The following is a 22,739-nucleotide window of genomic DNA, read 5'->3' as shown; positions in this document are numbered from 1 at the left end:
GACTCACACAGATAGGTGGGGCTAGATCATTCCCAAAAAGATGAGATGAAAAGAAATTTTCAAGCTTAATTTCGGTTTTGCTAATCGGAAAATGGATTTGCTATTTTCAACTCCCTGCCACAGGCAAGTGAACAAGGAGTCAGGGCTGTGTTGGCAGCCTGAGAGGTATGGAGAAGGGTCCAAAAATGCAGCAAAGGGCTGCTGTAGTTTCTTTTGCATTCCAGTAACTGGCTTCCTTCCTCTGCCTGGGTCAGGACATGCCCAGGAACTGGGCTGCTGGGAATTAGCCAGGCTGTGATCCAGAGAAGTGCCTGGATACTGCCTCTTGGGAAAGTGATTTCAAAGCAAAATATCCAGCTGTGTGTACTGCCCCTAAACAACAGGACTGCATGGAAACAACAGCCAGGAGCCTGATTTTCCTAAGGAATCACAACTTCTGCAAGGAGCTATGCTGAGCATTGGCACAAAGTAAAAATCCAGCTGCTGATTTCCTTTTCTGTAGCATTCAGATGCAGTGCTGACCCTCCTTCCTTTCCAGGCAGGAAGGGGAGAACAGCCTGGAAAACAGTCCAGCCTTCAGCTAATGCCCCACTTCTCATAGACAAACATGCTCTTTACCTTGCTGCTATCTTAAGTAAATATTTCCCCAAGAATGTTGTCAGCTTTCCAGTCTGATGCCATGAATTGATTTCCATTAAATCGGGGACTGTTTATGTTCCACATAAAGCACTGTCTGCAGAGTGGCCCCTCAGGCCCTGGTAGCTCCTAGAGAAGTACAACATGGATCAGCTCAGTGCCACTTCCAGCTGCTACAACCTGTGCAGACCACGTGGCTCTGGCAGCAAAGATGGGGAGAACCAGTGTAGGGTGTCTCTTGCTGGTTAATTAGTGTCTCCCAGCAATTTCAGGAAAAAGTGCAGAGTTTCAACTGGTGATAGAAAAATGGGAATAGATGCCAGTGGCACAATCATACTCCAAAGCACTGAAAGGCAATATCCTGACTGCTGATGCAAGGTAATATCACATCACCACTCTCTGCATGTGGTGATATGTGGCCAAGTTAATGCCTGTCCTATGGATTCAGGATCCCAGCATTCACGTTTCTCATGGAAAAGGTGGGTTAAAGGGAAAATGCAGGCCTGGGGTAGCAGCCTGTGTAACCACCATAGTTTTTGCATGGGTCAGGAGAGCACATTTCAAAACCAAGCTCCCTTGTTTCTGTGAAAAGGGCACATTGCAGGATTTGTGTGTGCCCTTCTGCTCAGCTCACCAGGCTGTCATGGATCTTTTGCTGTTTCCATGACTTGCTGGCCCCTCCTCTGGCTCCAAGCATTTGAAGCTGAGCCCTTTGGCCAAACAGTCCTTGCTGAAATGTCAATACACTGCCAGAACACTGGCTCACAGGGTTCATCATGATTTCCAGGCAGTATGTGGCTTTGTTTCTCTGCTTTCTGCTACTGATCCCTCTTTCTCTGGATGCAGGTATGTTGTAGGATATAGCTGTAATGATGTTTACTGGCAATGGACCTCTTTCCTCTTTCCTGTTACTGAGGTGATTTCCACTGCAAGTTTTGAGCACTGCTGTGTGTTTGTCGTGTCTCCTGCGGTGCCTGTGCGTTATTCTAAAGCTCTAATTTACTCTCAGCAATGGCTCCATGCACTTGTTCTGCCAACTAAGGAAAAGCACCTCTAGACTGCTAAATTAATTTGTTATCTTGGTGCACAGACAGCAGGCAAACCACCAGCTGTCTACATGAAGAAAGGAACTGGGATTTATGGTTATTTCATGCAGAACTGGGACATTTTTCAAAGCAAATCATCAAGAACCTGTCACTCAGCTGATGAGTAATTAAAGCGGGTAGGATCCACTCTGTTTCAGTAGAAGGCAGAGAAGAGGTAGCTCTTCAGTTGTGTGTCCAAAAACCAGCTCCCATATTAATAAAGCAGATCCAGTGCTCTCAGATCCCCCTTTAGCCATTAACTAGGTCTTGTTTGTTGCAGTGAGAAAGGTGGGGAAATAGGTAGCAGAGTCAGAAATTATCCAATACAAAAAAGTAGATAATGCCAAATGGATGTCCCAAGCCATGTGCTCAGGCATGCTCCTCTGTCAGAGTCTGTGCTCATGCACTGATACATATGCCACATATCTGCAGCATAAGGTTAACTAAAAGCCTTTAAAGAAAGCCATATCAAATGCATACATCCTGACTGAAATCAAGGCAGAAAGACCCAGCTGACATTCCTATAATGACCAAATGCACCCAGGGATAAATTCAGTGCACAATACTTCGTTCTTCTAAGTAACTTTGAAATACAGGGGGAAATTACCATTATTCTGCATGTAATTCAGCAAATATCCTGAATTAGAAACAAATGTTTATGGACACATCTCACATCACTTCAGACTGGAATAAACCCTCTCAGCATTTATGACTGAGTGTATATTGGTATGACACACATGAGTCTGTCTTTCAGCATCCCTCAGGGCCCTTTCAGCAGGTAGAAGATAACTCCCACTCTTTTTCAGAGAATGTCCTGGGGAAAGGCAGGCGATATGCATCAGCCTCAGTCCCCAAATCTACCCACAATCCGAGGTGAAACAGTTAAACCGCTGAAATGTAAACTGCCATGAAGCTCCAGAATCTCCCCTAATTTTTTTATCCCCTATGATAAAAAAATAATTTAAAATGTCAAGACTTTTTCTGTGTAGTATGTGGAGCAAAATTACACACCAGCACTTGGACTTCTTGTTCCTTATCCTGAATTATACTGGGGGAGCACAGCTGTGTGATGTGCTAATACCCTGAGGCTGAGGAGCAGGTCAGCACGGTGACCATGACATTGGTGTTTCCAGTTGCAGTTCTAGGAGATGAGCTCTGCTGATGCCTGCTACCAAACCTATGTACCCAATATCTTTCCAAAGCATGGTAGAGACACACAAGAAGTCCCCTTCCTGGCTGTAGTCTGTGGTGATGGCAGGAGCTAGGAGCCATTCACAGGCTCCACTAGGAAATGCAGTCAGCATTGTCCAGCCTTCCTATGTACCTTAACATAACCTTTTCCATAGAAGAAAATTAAAGATAATATATTAAAGCAGTGGTTCATAAATTGTGGTCTACTGGCATTGGGGTAAATCACTTTTTCAGGTCCATCAAGTGGAAGGGTATGAAATAACATGTGAGTGTGGGTGAAGGCATGACTGTGGTCCACCTGTCACTGTGACTGACTGTATCAAGTACAGAATTGCAGCTTTTACCATGTACACCAGTGTTAGATAAAGTGACACGAGCTTTCCAGTGCCATGCACACCAGGGCTTGATAAAGTGACACAGGCTCTCCAGATGCTACAGCTGTGTGAAACTGCTGCATGTGCTAAGATGCATATGACATGCAACAGTACCTCAGGAGTCACTGACATGCATACAACACACAGACACACACACAGACACACAGAGAGACACACCCCCATACACCCCACTGCTGTAACAGGCCATCTTCTCCTAAGCTCCAGGATCTCTAAAACTCCTGTGTTGTCGCTTTACCTTGAGGCAGGCCAGAGAAAAGAGACTCTTTCACATCTGCCCATTTCTTTTCTAAAGTGTCTCAGAAGAAGCTTGGGAAGCAGAAAAGCTTTCAGGGGAAGTTGTCCCCCCATCCTCTCTGTCTGACAAGCACAGCTCTATGACAAACAGAACGTGCTGCTGTTTTTCAGTCTTTCTAAAGCAGGAAGAGGCAAGCAATGTTTTGCAAAGACAAAGACGAGCCAACAGCTTCTTTGAAGAGATAAAACGGGGGTCACTAGAGCGAGAATGCATAGAAGAAAGGTGCTCCTATGAGGAAGCAAGAGAGATTTACGGTGATGTTGAAAGGACAGTAAGTAACAGAAAGCTGGGTGAGCACTCATTGTCATAAGAACTCTCCCTACTCTAAGGTTGTGCTTTGACACTTTAAACCACCAGAGTTAAAAAAGCACTTTGTGTCCTGCTGTTTGCATTTTTCTTTTCTATGTACAGGGATAAATTCACTACAGCAGCAGTGAATTGCAGGAGGGCACACTGCATGGGCAATCCCAAGCAGTAACCATTTACAGGATGGTGGGAAAGCAGATGGTCTCTAAGACATCTCCCCAAACCCCCAGTTATGCCTGACCTGACAGTACTTGAAATTATTGTATTGTGCAACATTTTTTTCAGTCAATCCCACCTCCGCTATACAGAGCTTATTTATGTATGACCTATTTATGTGCATTAAACAAAGCCCTTCTCTATTAGTATGTGAAAATAATGTACAATCTAAAAATTAGAATATTTTATGGATATTAACTGTCACAAACTATAAAGTCAGAAGTGGTATCACTCTGACTGTCTGTAACCCATGCTGTGCAACAAGGGCTGTAAGACTTGACTTGATTCTTCTTTAATTAAATCTCACATGTTTTTCTTCCAGGAAGAGTTCTGGCACATCTATTCCGGTATGATCATTCAGGATGTTCTTACAGCTGTGGACCACTCCCACTGCTGCAGCTCTTTGAGTGAGCTGGACTGACACTGAGTGTTTTACAGACCCTAACCAGTGTGACTCCAACCCCTGTCAGAATGGTGGGATCTGTGATGACCAGTTCCAGGATTATGTTTGCCGCTGTCCCGTCGAATACGAGGGCAAAAGCTGTGAAAAAGGTCAGCTGTGGCATAACTTACCAAAATAAAAATGCTGTTATTAATTCAAATGCAAGGCATTGAGATAACCAATAAGTTTACAGTCACTGTAATTCAGAATTTGGACTTGAAGATCCCTTCCAACTCGAGATATTCTATGGTTCTGTGATTCTGCATCATTCTAGCTGTGACAGCTTCTGTTCATTGTGCTTTTGGTGCTGAGGGATGGATCTAACCAGATAGCAGTCAGGCACTGCAAGGCAGCAAGGTACTTATTGCCCTATAATGACTTTGTGGAAAAAAAAAAAAATTGCATTTGCACATCATCTGAGAGAAAAGGAGGAATTTCCTACTCAAGTACTGAACTTACTTTAACTTAGACACTCCATGCAGTTTGTAAGTGAGAACTACACTGCATATGCACAGTACAAAGCCCAAAGGGAAGGATCCAGTGGTTTATGAAGTTAATACACACCTTTCCACTGATTTCAGGGGGCACTGAACATTGAGTGTTACATCCTCAGAACATGCAGAGTCTGGACAAGGGCTAGGCACTCATTGAGTCTAGGCAGGCAGTTTCAACAGTCATCCCAGAGCATCCTCCTGCTAAATGGCAAAATGTCACAGAATTAAAATTTTTCAGTGATATTTTACGATGGTTACCACACAATTACAATATCTCCATTCTTGAGACAGCTCAGGTACTGTATAAATGGTGATTGATTAAATTTTAGGCATGTATTTCTTAACCAAAGCCTATTCTCCCCTAACTCTTGGAGATTCAGGCCTACTTAGCTTTTGATGGAAAGCACTTTTGATGATGTTGCTCTGCATAAATCACAAAAATCTTTTTTCCTGCCTTGCTTTCCTGATAGCATTCCAATTGCAAGTTATCAATGTTAAGCACAAAAACCCAAGTCTTGAATCCTAAATGTTCTTTCTCTGACTCTAGCTGTGGCTGACAAACTGAAGTGCATTTTTGACAACGGTGGCTGTGAACAGTACTGTACTGACAAGCAGTCCAAAACACGACTGTGCTTCTGTGATGATGATTACACTTTAGCAAGCGATGGCGTGTCCTGCATCCCTCAAGGTAAGACACTACCAACCTGATGCTAAGCATAAGCCAGCTCTGGAAGAAAAGTTTTCAAAGTGTACATGTCAGGACATGCAATGCATAATGCTCAGATACCAGCTCCTCACCTCTCCTCCATGGGCAGAGTCCCAAATCCTACATTTGGCTTCTGGTGTAAGTTAGCTACCCCAGAAAAGCAGTGGTTGGTCAGCATGACCACCAAGCAGAGATCCTTTTAGATCCTACATCCACAGTAGGAAAATATTTTGGGGGCAGATTTATTTTACTGTTGTCTCTCCAATCCGAAATTGTGACTAGATTTTACCACTATATTTATTTCAGTATAGGAGTCAAGACAGGAAGAGGCCTATTAAAACCAAAAAAAAAACCAGTTAATCTCTTTTTCTTTCTTTTTCTTTCTTTCTTTCTTTCTTTCTTTCTTTCTTTCTTTCTTTCTTTCTTTCTTTCTTTCTTTCTTTCTTTCTTTCTTTCTTTCTTTCTTTCTTTCTTTCTTTCTTTCTTTCTTTCTTTCTTTCTTTCTTTCTTTCTTTCTTTCTTTCTTTCTTTCTCTTTCTTTCTCTCTCTCTTTCTTTCTTTCTTTCTTTCTTTCTTTCTTTCTTTCTTTCTTTCTTTCTTTCTTTCTTTCTTTCTTTCTTTCTTTCTTTTTTCTCTCTCTCTCTCTTTCTTTCTTTCTCTTTCTTTCCTCTCTCTCTCTTTCTCTCTCTTTTATTTTCTTTTCATTCCTTTTCTTTTCCTAATTGCTAGGAATAATACACTCATGGTATTCCTCTAGACACTATGGCTAGATATTTTTTTCCTCTAGACACTATGGCTAGATATTTTTTTCATCTAGCAAGGTAAATTTCAACTGGGACTAGAGTAGTGAAAGTTAATCTTTTTGCCAATACATAAGCTGGCACCCGACTCTTTTGCAGATGCCTACTTGAATTACTTTATTAGAGGGAAAAGGAGACCCCTGGGGATATGAACATAACAACATAATGGACACAGCCACAGGGAGCATGCAAAGTAATTCTGAGGAGTGGTGCTCCCCTGCACACACCTCAATGGAACACTCATGCAGAGAGCTGGTAATGACAACCTAGCTCTCAGCAGCAGCAGCAATTTCAATAGAAAAAAATGTCTGCTAATGTGCTTATCCCTTATTAACAGATTCTGCAATACCACGTCATGGGAAAGCTGCTTTTGTTAAAAGCTAAGAACAAACAATTCAAAATTCCTCACAGGCTTTTCAGTGCATCTTTCCCTGCAAGGAAGATGTATTTGTTGCTGCTTGCGTCTTGGGGACCAAAATAGCTGTAAAATTGACCATGTGTTGCAAGTAGAAAAAACTGTGTAACTGCCAGGCTGACAGTCCCCTCACTGTCCCTCTGTCATCTCCCACAATGGCCCAAATTTGTGTTGCCCTACACACAGCATTAGAGACACAGCATTAGAGGCTGTGCCTGTTTAATCTTTCACCAGCTGCCACCAAAAAGCCAGTCCTGTTTCTCCACACCTTGCATGGACCTGTAAAACCTTGATGCTGCCTTCATGTCAGCTGAAGTACTTACAGCTCCATGGAGATGCAGCATGCAGCTCAGCAGAGACTGTAGGGCCCTGGCTCCCAGAGAGGCAGAAACAGAGCGCTCCTCCTCACAGCGCTACCCCAGAGTGAAGTGACTGCCAGACAGAAGGGATGGTGTGTTCAGTTTCACCACAGACACACGGCACACAGGCACCCCCGAGGTTAGACCTTCTCCTTTACAGGAAAACCCAGCTGGGTGAAGGATGTACTAAAAACACCAAAACTTCCTCTGCACTACAGCTGAACTGCAAGTTCAGTCAGGATTTGATTGTCTTTATTGCCATTCTTCACATGCTGGCTCAGGCAGAACAGAGATGTGCAGTCTGGAAGAATCCAGCAGGCTCTGGACACAAGCAAACAAGGTAGTGTGGGAGAGACACACCAGAAAACAGAGTCTGCCCTAGGGACATCTTTGGCTCTGTCCAAACAAAGGAGGGCCATGATTAAGCCTCTGTCTCACCCTGCCGTGGATGCTGTGACTTAAAGTCAGCAGGGACAAAGAAAATTGTATACTACAAAGCTTGTCAGATCAGTTCTGCACTCCAGCCTGCAGCCTACCTCATTGTGTTGAGGTGTGTCTTAAGCAGGTTTTTTGTCTGCAAAGACCTATGGTAGGTGACTCCATGTCAGTGATGCTGTAAGAGCCTCAACTCTAACTGTAAGAGCATTTCTGGCTGTTTCCAAACAAAAAAAAACTACTTCCCTGCTGAGCTGCTTTACATTATTTTTGAGAATCCATGCTCCTAGAGTAGAAATCAGTTTTTCAGCTGACATAGCTTCACTGAAGACATTACACATTCGCTGTGAGTTCAGTACAATAAAATCTTTGTTGCCTTTTGTTGTTTTGGGTTTTGGTTTTTTGTTTTCTTTTTCCTCAGTGAAATACCCATGTGGGAAAATACCAGTGTTGGCAAAAAAAAATTCAACTGCACGTGGAAGAATAGTAGGTGGTTTCATCTGTCCTCCAGGTGAATGTCCATGGCAAGTGAGTTTTCAAAAATCTTTCATTGCTTTTATTTTTAAATTTTCCTTATGAAATTACTACACTAAATTCGTTGCTTTAAATCTATGATGTAAAAATTCATAAAAAGTGCCATATCTTGATAACCAAATTCCTTCTTCATCCATAGCCAGCAGATCCACCTTTTTCACTTAGTCACCTTAGCTTTATTCCAGAGTACCTGGTTTCATAGGAGTAGAGTGGTAGCACAGCTGTGTCTATCTCCTGACCCCTCAGTCCTTAACTTCACTGCCAGCAAGAATTAGTTGCAGCTTCCAGGGATACACTTTGGGCCATAATATGCAGGGTCCATACTACAAGATGAAGAAAATGTCCATGGGAAAACTTCCCTTGCTAAGTTCTCCATGGAGTCAGCGTGGTATTGTGGAACAGTTGCATGAAGGGACAGAAAGAAGCAATATGAAACCCATCTCTACTGAGATCTCTGTCAAGCACATTTGAGGAAGGACATAAATTTGCTTTTTGTTGGCAGGCCCTTATAATACAGGATCAGAAAGAAAAGTGTGGTGGCACACTGCTTTCCCCAGGGTGGGTGGTCACTGCAGCTCACTGCTTGGAGCGCGTTCACCCTAAACAGCTTCGGGTCAGACTGGGTATGTATCTTCCCCTCCTCATCTTATCAAGGTGGTGGCAGCATCCCAACCTGATAAAATCAGAGTAGAAGGCTCTGGCTGTACAAGCTAATTGTCCTTAGAGGTGTCAGACTAGAAACACCCCACATCCTCAAGCTTCCAAAGACTCAAGGAGCTACCTGACATGACCTACAATTAATAACTTTTCCAGGTGAACACAAAATAAACGTTGATGAGAAAACTGAGCAAGAAAGTGGAGTGGCCAGGATGATCATTCATGAAGAGTACAGGAATGGACTGGTCAATAATGATATTGCCCTCCTGAAACTGGAAACACCCGTGAATCTCACTGACCATGTGGTGCCAATATGCTTGCCTGAGAAAAGGTTTGCTGTGTATGAACTGTCCACCATCAAGTTCTCCACAGTAAGCGGATGGGGACGCCTAATAGATGGAGGTGCCGCCTCCTCTGTCCTGATGAGAGTTGATGTGCCACGTGTAAAGACACAAGAATGTGAAAAGGAGACTGATTTAAATATCACAGAGAATATGTTCTGTGCAGGAGACCTGTCTGGGGTGAAGGACTCCTGCAAGGGAGACAGTGGTGGTCCTCATGCTACACGGTACAAGAACACCTGGTTTCTGACTGGGATTGTCAGCTGGGGAAAGGGCTGTGCTGTTAAAGGCAGCTATGGGGTTTACACTAGGGTATCCAAATACATTGACTGGTTGAGGAAGCACATGGACTGATGATGTTGAGCCACAGCACTTCCAGGTCGTGTTATTGCCCCCCAGTCCCTCTGTACCATCTTCCCATTGAAGGATTCCTTCATTATCTTAGATATTTGATACAGACCATACCCACAACACTATTAAAGATTTTAAGTGAGCCTAAGGCCTACTTGAACACGTAAAATAACATCCCTCTCAGTGTTGTTTGTAAACTGGTGTATCTTGTCAAGCAGGCAGAGAATGACCGTAACAAATCAGACACAATGTCCCTCCTGTTCTGCATCCATTTCTGCTAAAGATCAGAGCTACATGCTGAGAGAGAGACTATCAGCAACACATCATGCAGACCATAAGCCTTCCTCCAGCCACACTCTCAACCTCTGGTAATCAGTGAAGTACAGACTTCCTGAGCCAGAAGTTGCATTAGACTGAACAGTCATGAATGAATGTGTTGTCCATAATTGTGTGCAATCTCCTTTGAACACATTTATGCTTCTGGCTTTCATAACTTCCTATGCTATGGATCCTGTAATATAATGATGAAATAGCAGAAACAAATTAGAAAAGGTGCTTCCTTTAGCTTATGTTAGAGCAGCTTTCTCCAACAGTTGCAGTGGCAACGGGGAAGATTTGAAGGGGAAGAACTGTAGACCCTCTCCAGGACAAGAAATCTGGGAAAAGATTGATTCCATATTTACAGGTCTGCTATGAAAACTTGATTTAAATCTTCTTGCACCAAGTATTATTGCTGTAAGGCTAGTAAGTGCAATATTTAACCCTATATTTATGAGTGGTAAAGAATACCACTGATTTAATCTTATCTTTGCCTTCATATTATTCATATTGATAGAAAGAGTGCAAATGAAAGGGAATGTTTATCAGTTGTCCAGCATAATCTCAATTGTACTCTCTATCCTGAGATCTAAAACCAGAACAGGATAATTATCTACCCCTCTGCAAAACGGTGACCAAAGACCATTCACTAAAGTCTTAAGGCATAAATGATAGAACCTGAAGCTCTCTGAAAACATATACAGTTCAAAAATGTACTTTCTAACCTTAGCATGAAAACACTGAAAAGGTGAGGAAGACAAAACTGAACTAGGAGATTGGAAAACAGTTTAACTATCTCATGCAGAATTTACACTCTAGATTGTTCAGATGATGCAGAATATCAACTCAATCACAAAAGCTTATCAGCAAGTAGGGCACAATTGATCATACTCCATTATTAGGGGAAAACATTGTCATTGTATGGTACATACCATGCAGTACTGAACATCCTATAGCCTGTTTTACCAATAGAGAAGGAAGTTTTACTGTTTGTTTAGGTAGTGAACTGAACTAGAAAAGGCAGCAAATTTCAGAGACCTGAAAAACAAGAGATGTTACAGTATATATGCATACATGCACTAGAGATTCTCCTTGCTCCTAAAGAGAGTCCAGTCTCAAGGAGAAGTAGTGACCAGCAAATAAAGCCTCATTTTCATTTAGATGAGGTGCTCAGCACTGTAAAACCATCCCTGACGACCCTTCAAGGCAGAATAATTTCTGTTTTCCATGATCCACAAGATAATTGCTCCTCTATAACACTCCAGTGAAAATGCTGATATTTGTGAACAAATTACCTTGCAGAAAAAAGGCCAAAAGAAATCGGTACTAAAAAATGCCACAAAAAATTACTTTTTCAAAACAAATCTGGTTTTAGATTATATTTTTAATACAACAGCCTGCTTAGGAAAGCCAAGGAGATGAAGGAGAGCGGAAGGCTGGCTCTGCAAGCACCGAGGACGTGGCCGCCGCAGCGCACTGCGAATCCCCCCAAGAAAGGGGGGACAGATCGAGGCCAGTTTCAGCCGAGGGCTTCGGGGCGTGGAGCCAGCAGGTTCCAGTGTGGATGTGCACGGGACACACGGCCGGGAGCAGCCCGGGACGGCGCCTGCTGCGGGCTGCGGGCCCGGCTGTGCCCAGCGCTGGGGGGCACGACAGCTTACCGAGGCAAAATTCACTGCCCCTCCTCCAAAATAAAAAGTGCAATTAAAACCAAACCAAAGCCCCAAGCTGCCTTGGGCTTTGAAAAAAATAAACCAAAAGAAGAGCAGCCACATCCCCTCGACTAAGAAATCCCGCCGGGGCTGTCACCCTGTCCCGCCGCTTCCGCTATTTCTGAGCAGGGTGAAGCTCCGCGGTTTCAGTCTCACCCCGCCCGAGGGGGTGAAGACTTCGGCTTCCGTCCGTCCCGTCTGTCCCGTCCTTGCTGTCCCTCCGTCCGTGCCGTGCCGCCATGTCCGGGTGCCTGCTGCCGCTGCTGCTGGTGCTGTGCGCCGCGCTGCCCGCCGGGCTCCGCGCTCAGGGAGGCGGTAAGGCGGCTCCTTTCCCGTGGTTTCGGGAGGGGGGGATCTCCCTTCGCACCGGTCCTGGGAGCAGGCGGGGCCTGCCGGGTGAACGCCGCAGGGGTGGCGGTCGGTGCTGCGGGTCGGGGGCGCACCGGGACAGCGCCGGGGAAGGGGAGCGGGCACCCCACGGCAGGTTCGGTTCCCACACGGCTGAGGGCTTATCACACCGCCGTACGGCGGCGAGCTGAGCTGCGGGGGCAGGCAGCTGCCGCGGGCATCGCGGGGACGGTGTAGGAAGGTGGGATTGCCCGCCGCTCCAGCGGGAGCACGGCTGCCGTCACAGCCTGAGGCGCTCCCTCTCCTGGGTGAGGGGGAACGTGTGAGGGGAGTCGTGGGTGGGTGCGCTCGGCCGTGGAGGAGCTGGGGCACAGCGAGGAGCGGGTCCCGCTGCCCTCCTGTGCCGCCAGAGTCAGCGCCTAAATCCAAGGCAGCAAATAACTTTTCAAAAGCTGTTAACTCTTTCTTCAGTGAGTCAGACTGCTTGGGGTTTAAAACAAGGTCTTTGGCATGTTTCTGGAATATCCTGCTTTGGTTGGCTAATGCCTGGTGCTCCTTGATGTCTGTAAAGAAGGGAGTATGATGGAGGGCTTGGGGAAGAGAACGAGCAGCCTCAGAAGGAGGCTAGTTCAAGTTTGCAAAAACATCCGCTAATCCGGGTGGTGTGAAAGCAAAGGAATACAGGGGTGATAACCCCACCGGCTGTGTCCTGTCCGTTTCCTGACGCTGAAGAAAGGGATTTGAGGACAAATAAGATAGTGGGTGAATGAACTAACAGTCACTGAGCTGCAAGTTAAAAGTACTTTCTGTAAGCCTTCCTTGAGAGGAGCCTTTTCAAAACAAGTGGGGCTTCAAATTATGTCAGCATTGCTTAATATAAATAACACAACCAGAACTTGCCTCCCTGAGGAGGAGTTCACCAATTTCAGCGAAAGCAGAATAAGTCTCCTCTGTGCTCACTTGGAGGATATTAGGGTATATAATTACTTTCAGCAAGTTTATTTGTCATGGAATTAAGCTGCATGATGAATGCTCCAAAAGGAATGTGCAAGCCTCCCAGTGAGCATAAGTCATTGTCCTTGAAGTCACATCTGTAGCACACTCTTCCATACTCCAGCCTAAAAAATACTGGAAATATAGGAAATATTACAAAGTATTTCCTCAGTGTAAATTCCAATGCTAGAACTTGATTAAATGTCAACTTCCAAACTCTTCACACTTTCCCAGAACATATACTCTTTACAGGGTAATTAGCAATTTACTTAATCCCGGGAGGTCATTCTCCCCCTGCACTGGGAACTGGTGAGGCTGCACCTTGAGTGCTGTGTCCAGTGCTGGGCCCTCGGTTTGGGAAGGACATGGAGACACTTGAGCGCATCCAGAGGAGGCAACAAGGCTGGGAACACAAACCCTGTGAGGAACCTCTGAGGCAGATGGGCGTGTTCAGCCTGGAGAAAAGGGATGAAGTTATCACTCTCTACAACTGAAAGGTGGCTGTAGTCAGGTGGGGGTTGGTCTCTTTCTCCAGGCAGCAGATGACACAATGAGAGGACACAGCCTTAAGCTGCGTCAAGGGAAATACAGGTTGGATATTAGGAAAAAACTTTTTATGGAAAGAGTGATAAAGTACTGGAATGGTCTGCCCAGGAAGGTGGTGGAGTCACCATCCCTGGATGTGTTTAAAAGAAGACTGGATGTGGCACTCAGTGCCTTGGTTTACTTGAGGTGTTAGGGCATGGGTTGGACTCAATGATCTTGAAGGTGTCTTCCAGCCTAGTGATTCTGTGATTCTGTAATCTTCCCATTCTATTCAAGACTGAGTCTTGAGCAGGAGCAGCAGAAATATAAGCCCTCACTGGCAACCTTTTCAAGATTAAAAAGAGTAGGAGAGAATTTTGGGGTCCACATTTCGTTCTGAGGCTACTGATTCTCAGAGAGACTGCCCTGAGAGATCTTGGGATGTATCAGCCTGTGTGAGGACTAACCTCACAGGTAATGTTGTGTACAGGTAGTGTGGTCTGTTTTGGCTTTGTTTCTACTTCACTCATTTATTGTGACTCTTTTCCACCACCAACTGTTACCCACCTGTATAATTTTTCTCTGCTGTCTAGTATTCATCAAGAAAGAAAATGCCGACAAGTTCTTGGAAAGAACAAAACGTGCTAACTCTTTCTTAGAGGAATTGAAGCAAGGGAATATTGAAAGAGAATGCATTGAGGAGCGCTGCTCAAAAGAAGAAGCAAGAGAAGCTTTTGAAGATCAGGAGAAAACTGTAAGGATGAACTAATATGAAACTAGGTCTATATATTTCATGTTTAAAAATTACTATTCATGTCCTTTGAGCTGGGCATCAAAACTCACAGGTTGTTCCCAATCACTTAACACAAATAGTGATTGACTGTGGGTGGAATTGCTAAGGCAATAATCGTCCCATAACAGTCTTAATGTAGCTCTTGCATGGCCATCCCAGGTTACATCCTCCATTCTTTTACCTGTTCTGATCTGTTCAATTGCCATTGAAAGTTAATTGACATTCAATGGCTTTGCTGCTATCAGTGTTGAAAATACTTTCACCCTATCTGGGTTACATCCCTGAGTGCCATCACTGTGGTCAGGGCAGTCCCTAAGTGCCATGACTGTGGGAAGGCTGACAAGGCAAATGCTGACATGGAACCTCATGAGCTTATTTCAAGCAGTTTTGCTTGTAATTTTGTAGCTCTCTTTATCTGAATTGAGAGAATGTATAGTGTTAACAGTTCATAAATGCCTTAATGTTTACTGGAATGAAGTTTGTGTGACTCTTGTGTCACCTGCCCTACCCCAATGGCTTGCTTAATTTTAGACAGAAATGTGATTTGTTCCCAAGCTGAAGGAAAAGTTAAAGAGATGGGGCAGCTGTGTGGACTGTAAGTAGAAAAGGTGGTATTCCAAACATAGGCTGTAGCTATATGGCTGTTTAGGACTACCCTGAAACTGGAGCTAAGGCCAGATTCACTTCCCTTTAGCATTATTTGATGGCCAGAATGTTGTTGGAGTGACCCTGAGGTGTCCTGGGTGGGGAGTTCTGGGTGCATCACCAGTGCACCTCAGATCATAAATGTTGACTTACCTATAGCAGAACTGGCACAGCCTGTTCTGCCTGGTGACCAGATGTCACTGGAAAGGACTGTCCTGCACAGGCAGCATCCTAGAGTCCTCAGTGCCAATGAAAAGGAGAACAGAAATCAGACGAAGTATTTTTAAATGTCACGATTTGTGAGGTCCTAATTGACAGGAGTTTGGGGTGGGGATCAAGACTGAGAATTTGACATTACAGGAATATAAGTGAATTCAGTCAAAACTGGTGGAAAGATAATTATGCAAGAAATCCAGTGGCTTATGCTGAATGGATCACACTGAAAAAACTCTAAAGAGGTTCAGATATTTCTGAAAAATGCATGAGACTTGTTTCTGTGGAGCTGGGCCATATGGATCATATGGTTTTAAGTTATTAAATGGTAATAGTGGGCTGCTAGGCACTGTATGTATTTATAATGTAAATATTTCCTTTAACAATTGTTAGCTGCAAGTATCCTGTGTATGAAAAGTCTAATATTTTTCTGAGGAATTTGGTAATTCTTATCTATTTCTTTTTCTTCTCCATTTCCCACACCTACCTGTAGGAGGAATTCTGGAACGTCTATGTAGGTAAGAAACACTCTGTGTTTATTTAGAAGATTAAGCTTCCTTATTGCAAGGTTTGAAAGGATGCACTCCTTAAGTAACCCCTTCCTGCTCCCTTGCTTCCTCTCTTCACTCTGGGACACCCTCACATTGTGCTTCCTCTGAAAAAGGAATCTAATTTACTGCCTGCTGTTGCTTGAACCCAATTGCTTCATTTGAAGGCAAGGTTCAGCTGTCTGCAGTGGCTGGACTGGCCTTTGTCCTCTCAAAAAATAACAGTGGTCCTTTGCACACAAAGGACAGTGAGGAGCAGAAACTGTGTGTGTGGGACTGCCAGATAGTTTTCCTTCAGAGGGGCAGCCCCAGATAGGAAAATTCAAGATGCAAAGAGTCACAGATGAGAGTGTCTCTTAAATGCCATAACCAACACAAAGTTAAATTACATTGCATAGTCATTTGCCAGTTTCTTGTCACCTTCCATGGCAGTGTTGTTGATTCTTGTCTTAAAGAGCAATTTTTTGGTTGTGTTTTTTACAGAACTGTTTGGCATTCAAGGAAAATATGCCAATGGATCCAATATGCCAGTAGATACTACCTAACAGTTTTCTGATTTTTTATCTAAATATGTGAGTTTTATTTATTAGGGTTCTAGTGTTTGTAAGCACTGTGCAGGGACAGATTTTTAATGTGTTAGTGTTTGATAGCATGTTCTCCAGAAAGTATATGTCCAGTTTGCACACTGGGAGGAGTGCATCAAAAGTATTGACCAAAGAGATCTCGGTTTTGTCTTTTGCAATCTACAGAATAATGAAGACAGTTGCCATGAAGAAGACACAGACTTTCACAATCCTCTAAGCACAGGATGAACTCTGCAACCTACAGATTAAAATTTCAAGCAAAGCTTGTGTCAGTGTTACAGTAAAGAAAAAAAATGTTTTCTTATGAGAATACAAGCAGCAGAATATCAGTGCCAATGCTCTTAGCAGAAATGTTAGATTTCATACATTTTAAACCACAGTCCTCAAATACTTTATGAGTGTTCAGAAGTATTGAAAACTACAGCTATGTTCAGGCAAGTTACTAGAACAATTTGTTCTTGCTTCCTGCTTTAGTAGGCTATTCTGAAATTTGTGCAATATTGATATAGAACTCATTACCACAGCTGCAACTACAGTGTAGGGTAAGAACTAAATAAGTATGTTTTCTAGCAGTAGGATGCTGCTTAGCTAAGGCCACTACAGAACAGAGTGCTATGGCACTGCAGAGGAGGCAGAAACCAGAAGTTATGATGTAGCCCTTCAGGCTATCTTTTTTTTTTTTTTTGTTAATGTTGGTCTTGTCTTCCCTCTGTTAAGCATGAACATCAGTTTCCAGAGCCTCCATGGCTGGGGCTTTTGGAGAGGTCTTGGTTTTGGCCACATACAGGTAGAAGATGGATCTTGATGTGTGGGTGCAGTACACAAAGCCCAGCAGCTGTTCCCCATGACAGGCAAAGCTGCAGCAGATGAGGTTACAGGCCAGAAATGCCATGCAGGGAGCATGCTGGATCCTTAGGAGGAGTTGATTCTTGCAAGTTGTTTCTGCTATGGACATTGCTGTTTCAGCTGCTCCAAAGGGTACAAGTGGTAAAATAGGAGGATGAGAGCATGTTATCTAAAGCAGCAAATTATTAAATGTCACTTTTCTGGATATCTTGCATTTTGTATGAAACAGAGCAAACACTATAGGGAAATGCAAGGGACCAGAAGTTCAGTATCTTTAGGTAGTAATTGCAATATGGAAATGTCCTGTCAGCTCTTAGAGGCTTCACTGTATGTATATTCTGACCACAATCATACTATCAAACAATATTCTGAGATGGAAGGACCCACAAAGATTATTGAGTCATTGATCAGTCACAAATGAATGGCCCATACAGAGATCAAATCTGCAACCCTGTCCATATGAACACCGTGCTTTAACCAGCCGAGGTAATTTCTTTACCTTCCCACAAAAAAAAGGCTTGTGTGCGCATCATAATACCAAAATGAGATTGCAAAACTGAGGATATAAAGATGAATCATTGCAGGTTTGGAATGATTCTGTTTATACTGTTTGTACCATCTGGAATGTGGCAACTCATAGGACCTATATTTTGAAAGGAAGGATGAAAGATCTAAGAAAAACTAAGAGCCCTTCTGCGGCCACTGAAAATGCTTGCACACTGATAGTAATTTGGGTTTTGGTTTGTTTTTGTAGATGGGAACCAGTGCAGTTCAAATCCTTGTCACTATGGTGGCCACTGTAAAGATGGAATTGGTTCCTACACTTGCACGTGCTTGGATGGTTATCAAGGCAAGAACTGTGAATTTGGTAAGTTTCTGCTTTAGAGAACCATGGTTGAAAACTTCCCAGGGAGCTTTGTAGGGAAGCATGTTTTGCATGGAAATCCTTCCTGGGGCTCACTTCTGTGGCATAGAGCAGCCCCTGTGACAGGGGGGTATCACTAGCCCAGAAGTAAGAGCAGGAATGTGAAACTGAGGTTCAGTCACAGGACCAAGGGGAGTGATGAGGAGTTGGAGTTTTTCGAGCAGGAGGGAGGAATTGTGTGAAGATTTACACAATTATGTTCTGTGTTAGTGTTTTGTTTATTGTTCCCCTGAGAATTTGTCTCTGCTTTTTGAGCTCACCATGCCATGGCCACTGCTCCCACTCAGACCTGGCAAGGACATTTGGTATGCTGGATGTGGCTGCTTTGTAAGGCACAAGCTGATGTTCAGCACTCACATGAGTTATTCCTCAAGAGTGCTTCAGGTGCTTGGCAGGTGGGGATACAGATCCTGTTTGAAGAGGGTGTTTTGTTTTGGAGAACTTCCAGATCTTCTGTGAAGTCGGTGTTTATGTCCAGTTTTTCTGCCACCATCTCTTTTACAGTCATCCCAAAGTTCTGCAGAATAAACAACGGGGACTGTGAGCAGTTCTGCAGCGTCCAGAGAGATGGGCGGAAGGATGTGGTGTGCTCCTGTGCAGATGGGTATGTTCTAGCAGAGGATGGCAAACACTGTGTTGCAACAGGTACGAAGCCATGAGATAAAGCAATAGCAGTGCTTGGTGAGACTTGTTTCACTGTTAAGAGATGTCTTGGTTTGCAGTTGAGGAATGTCTTTTGAACCACCAGTATCCTACATGACATAGGCCCAACAGTGAGGCCTGGAGATTTGTATTTCCAAAGCCTTCCATTTGTGAGGTGTTGTGATGGAGTGGATCAAAATGTACATGATTTTGAATCCTTTGCAAGGTGCTTCTCAGCAAATTACCACAGTAAATCTCACTATTGCCAAGAGAAAAGTAATGGCATTAATAACTCATTTTCTTAAATGCTTACCCATCGCATAAATAAGCAGCCTGCAAAACTTTTCTTCTGAAAACCTTTCTTTTTATAGAAACTGAAAATGTTAATGATTATAATCAGTGCTATTTACATATGTAAATTTTAGCACTCTTATGAAAGGACTCATCAGAGGTTGTCAAACATATACTGACAATGTTGTTCTTATAGCGTTTTAAAAAATAACAAATTGCTCTTGTGACCCATATTACTTCACTCTATTTCCTTGTAATTTCCAAGAAGTTTTCTCTTAGCCTGCTGTCTCTCTCCATCTTTAATTTTAGCATTCTTCTCTTTACAGTAAAATACCCTTGTGGAAAAGTTTCTGTGGTAAGGAAGAAAAGGTCTGTTCTTTCACCCACTGACCAAGGCAATGTAACGACTGATCAGGAAGACCCTCCTCCATACGAAATGACCACAGAGGAGAACTTTGTAATTACCACAGAGGAGAACTTTGTAATTACCACAGAAAGCCCCACCCCTCCATCTGACAACAGAACAAGAAGCAAGACTCCGTATGTCGATACCAGGATAGTTGGTGGAGATCAGTGTCTTCCTGGCCAGTGCCCGTGGCAGGTGAATGGAGGGGCTTTGCCCTGCCTGTGGGCAGAGCGTGTGTCTGAGGGAAGGGGAGCAGAGTCTCCTTCCGGCTGGGAGCCTTCTGAACACGGCCCATGTCACGTGCCAGCAGCAGTGAGATGTAGCTGAGCTGTGTGCAAAGTGCAGCCTCAGGGGGACAAAACAAAAGGCTGTGTGTGTCATTTTAGATGGAACCTACTTTGTCCCCAGAGTGGACATTGTGTCACGTTGTTCTCGCAGGCCATTTTTGCAGGTTACATTTTTGTTCTGTCTGAGACCATCCGCCCAGGCAGCACATCTAAGTGCATGCCAGATAAAGCCAGCATTTTGGTTCAGAAATACACCCTCATGTCTCAGTTTCACCCTTGAGTTTGGGAAAGCCAAAATGAATTCCTGTATTTGGACATTGTTTGGGGGGTAAGTCCAAGGGATGTGGTGATCAGGAATCTGCACTCTGCCTGCTCGGTCAGTCAATGCCTGAGGGGCGTTACTCAGCACTGGCACTGAGGTAATGTGGAAGGCAAATGTTTTAACTTCACATAGGCACAATCAGGACTCTGTAGCAGTAGAAGTTGATCAGCAGCCTCTGCATGGGGAAATGCTAAGCTAGGAGGGACGTGGAGGGCCGCATACATGTTGCAGTAAGAAGCATCTCTGTAGTGTGAAAAGAAGTCAGTTGGTGCTTTATAGCTCGTCAACATTAAACTGCACTTCTTCCTTGTGCCCTTACCTGTCTTGCTTCACAGGCTGTTCTGTTAAATGAGGAAGGAGAAGAGTTTTGTGGTGGAACTATTCTGAATGAAAATTTCGTACTTACTGCAGCTCATTGCATAAACCAATCCAAAGAAATCCAAGTTGTTGTTGGTGAGTAATTAGTTTTTACTCCTCTGAGGTGAGAGTAGCTGTTGGGCCGAACTTTCTGTGCCTTAAATCTCCCATGAGATGTACTCATGATTCATTAAGTTTTGTTACCTTTTGGCTGCTTTTTATAATTTTTTGTCATTCTGACCATCCTTCTTTGTAACAACAGGTGCCTCTCTTTCTTCTCTGCCAGCTAGCTGGAAGGGATTGCAGTTAAATATTCTAGACATTTTGGTTATCAATGTGTTCAGCAGAGCAGTGCTTCTGCAGGAAGCCCATCATTCCTGGCACTTCAGAAGCATCCAGAGTTGTTCTTGCAAGAACCCTCAGAAAATCTCTGACTCATTGAATAGAGCAGACAAGAACAAACTCGGATTTCCCATTGCTTCCCCTTGAGCCAGGACACAGAATCAACACAGCTTCATCTTTGCACTGTTGTAGTCCAGACCCTGTTCTCTTCTCTAAGCCAGGCTCAAGCTCCTGGAAGTGCTTCCACACAAAATTGCATTAGTTTAGCTGAATCAGCTTATGCCTTTGTGTAAACTGGTACATAAAAAATCTCCATAGACCAAATCTCAGGACCAAAGCCAATCCAGTTGCTGCTAAGAAATGTTGCCATACCTGTTTACAGTTTCCTTGTGTGGTCTAAGTCCTGGGCAAAGTACACAGAAAGAATATACTACTCTCTTCCTCTGTCAAGGTTCTTCTGAAGTTCTTATACTTTCTCCACATTGATGACCCTTTTAATGCTCTTGTGCAGGTGAAGTGGACAGAGAGAAGGCGGAGCAGTCTGAATCAACGCACACTGTGGATAAAATATACGTTCACTCCAAATTTATTGTTGAGACTTACGATAATGACATTGCTTTATTAAAGCTGAAGGAGCCTATCACGTTTTCAGAGTACGTCATCCCAGCATGTCTCCCCAAAGCAGACTTTGCTAATGAAGTTCTGATGACGCAGAAGTCTGGGAGGGTTAGTGGCTTTGGGCGGGAATTTGAAGGCGGTCGAACGTCCAAAAAACTGAAGGTGCTTGAGGTCCCCTATGTTAATAGGAACACTTGCAAGCAATCCACTAACTTAGCCATAACTGAGAACATGTTCTGTGCTGGTTATCACACAGAGCAAAAGGATGCTTGCCAAGGAGACAGTGGTGGCCCCCATGTGACCAGATACAAGGATACTTATTTTGTTACTGGAATTGTTAGCTGGGGTGAAGGATGTGCAAGGAAAGGCAAATATGGGGTCTACACCAAACTGTCCCGGTTCCTGCGCTGGGTAAGGACAGTCATGAGTTTGTAGTGGTGCTGTGTCCCTTGATCCTCCTTGTTACCTGCCAAGGTGCAGGATTGGAAATGGAAACTTTCTTTTCCTGAACATCTGCTAAGTTGGTTTTGACATCTCCTTAAAGTTATGGTCTGCTTCCATTTGTATTGTTCCTGGCTTTAAACACCTCTGAGGAAAGTCAAGGTGTTTGGAATTGGTTGAATGAGGGAATTCCCCAATCCAAAAGGCTGCTGAGTGGGGTCTTTGGCTTCTTTTAATTACTTATCAATGGCCATTGTGGTTCCTATCAGTTGTCAAGAGTGCTCCAACCAGAGACTTCTAAACATATTCTGAAGAGTCACTAGCCATGATGAAAGCAGGAAGGATGGGAGTCACTAAATCCTCATATTGCAGCCATCTGGCTCAGCAGGGAGTTTATCCATACTGGAGTTGTTTAGCTTCTACCTTGAGATGTGTTCAGAAGATGAAGGGAGCAGGGGATCTTGCATGGTAACAGCTGAGACACAATTAATCAATATGTGATGCTAAATAATCACAGCAGCTCGTTAAAAAGGGGTTTTGCTTTATAAGTATGTATTTTAGTTCACTCTAGTTTAATTTGTACACTCTGCTCATCAGAATATATATACATGTGCATATTCAGTGTTTTCTGTATCTTGTTCTGAATTGTGTATGGCTGAGGATTGGAAAGCTCCTTGCATGTGTATTGTTCTAGATGGTTTCAGTTAGGTGCAATATTGATGTACACCAGCATTTGAAATAAAACATTCTTTCTTTTTTTTTTCTCCTTTGGTTGGGTTTTTTTCTAACAAAGCCCCTCAGCCTCTAACCCCCTTACAATTCCAATGGCTTTTCAAAGCTTCTCCAATCTCTTATGTTCTGTGCTCTGAGGAGCACTGAACTTCCTTAGGCACCTGCTGCGCTTTGAGCTGGTACTGGCTCGTGT

The 22,739-nt window shown here is 43.7% G+C and overlaps 2 protein-coding genes across 2 annotated transcripts; both read left to right on the top strand.

Moving 5' to 3' along the window:
* The first annotated feature begins 1,343 nt into the window (after positions 1-1,343).
* F7 (coagulation factor VII) lies at positions 1,344-9,830 on the top strand. The gene is made up of 8 exons (XM_063149923.1): positions 1,344-1,482; positions 3,713-3,873; positions 4,447-4,471; positions 4,563-4,676; positions 5,608-5,748; positions 8,197-8,303; positions 8,812-8,932; positions 9,123-9,830. The coding sequence occupies exons 1-8, from the start codon at positions 1,413-1,415 to the stop codon at positions 9,659-9,661; spliced, it is 1,278 nt and encodes a 425-aa protein (XP_063005993.1). The 5' UTR covers positions 1,344-1,412; the 3' UTR covers positions 9,662-9,830.
* Positions 9,831-11,904: 2,074 nt separating this feature from the next.
* Positions 11,905-22,577, top strand: LOC134414811 (coagulation factor X-like). Its single transcript, XM_063149922.1, has 8 exons — positions 11,905-12,003; positions 14,148-14,308; positions 15,699-15,723; positions 17,938-18,051; positions 18,613-18,753; positions 19,368-19,642; positions 20,392-20,509; positions 21,267-22,577. Exons 1-8 carry the CDS (start codon positions 11,928-11,930, stop codon positions 21,806-21,808), a joined length of 1,452 nt encoding a protein of 483 aa, XP_063005992.1. The 5' UTR covers positions 11,905-11,927; the 3' UTR covers positions 21,809-22,577.
* Positions 22,578-22,739: the final 162 nt, after the last annotated feature.

This window comes from Melospiza melodia, chromosome 2, assembly GCF_035770615.1.
Source record: "Melospiza melodia melodia isolate bMelMel2 chromosome 2, bMelMel2.pri, whole genome shotgun sequence".
NCBI classification, from domain to species: domain Eukaryota; kingdom Metazoa; phylum Chordata; class Aves; order Passeriformes; family Passerellidae; genus Melospiza; species Melospiza melodia.
The sequence above is the reverse complement of the archived record's forward strand: the minus strand, read 5'-3'. Positions and strand labels throughout refer to the sequence as shown.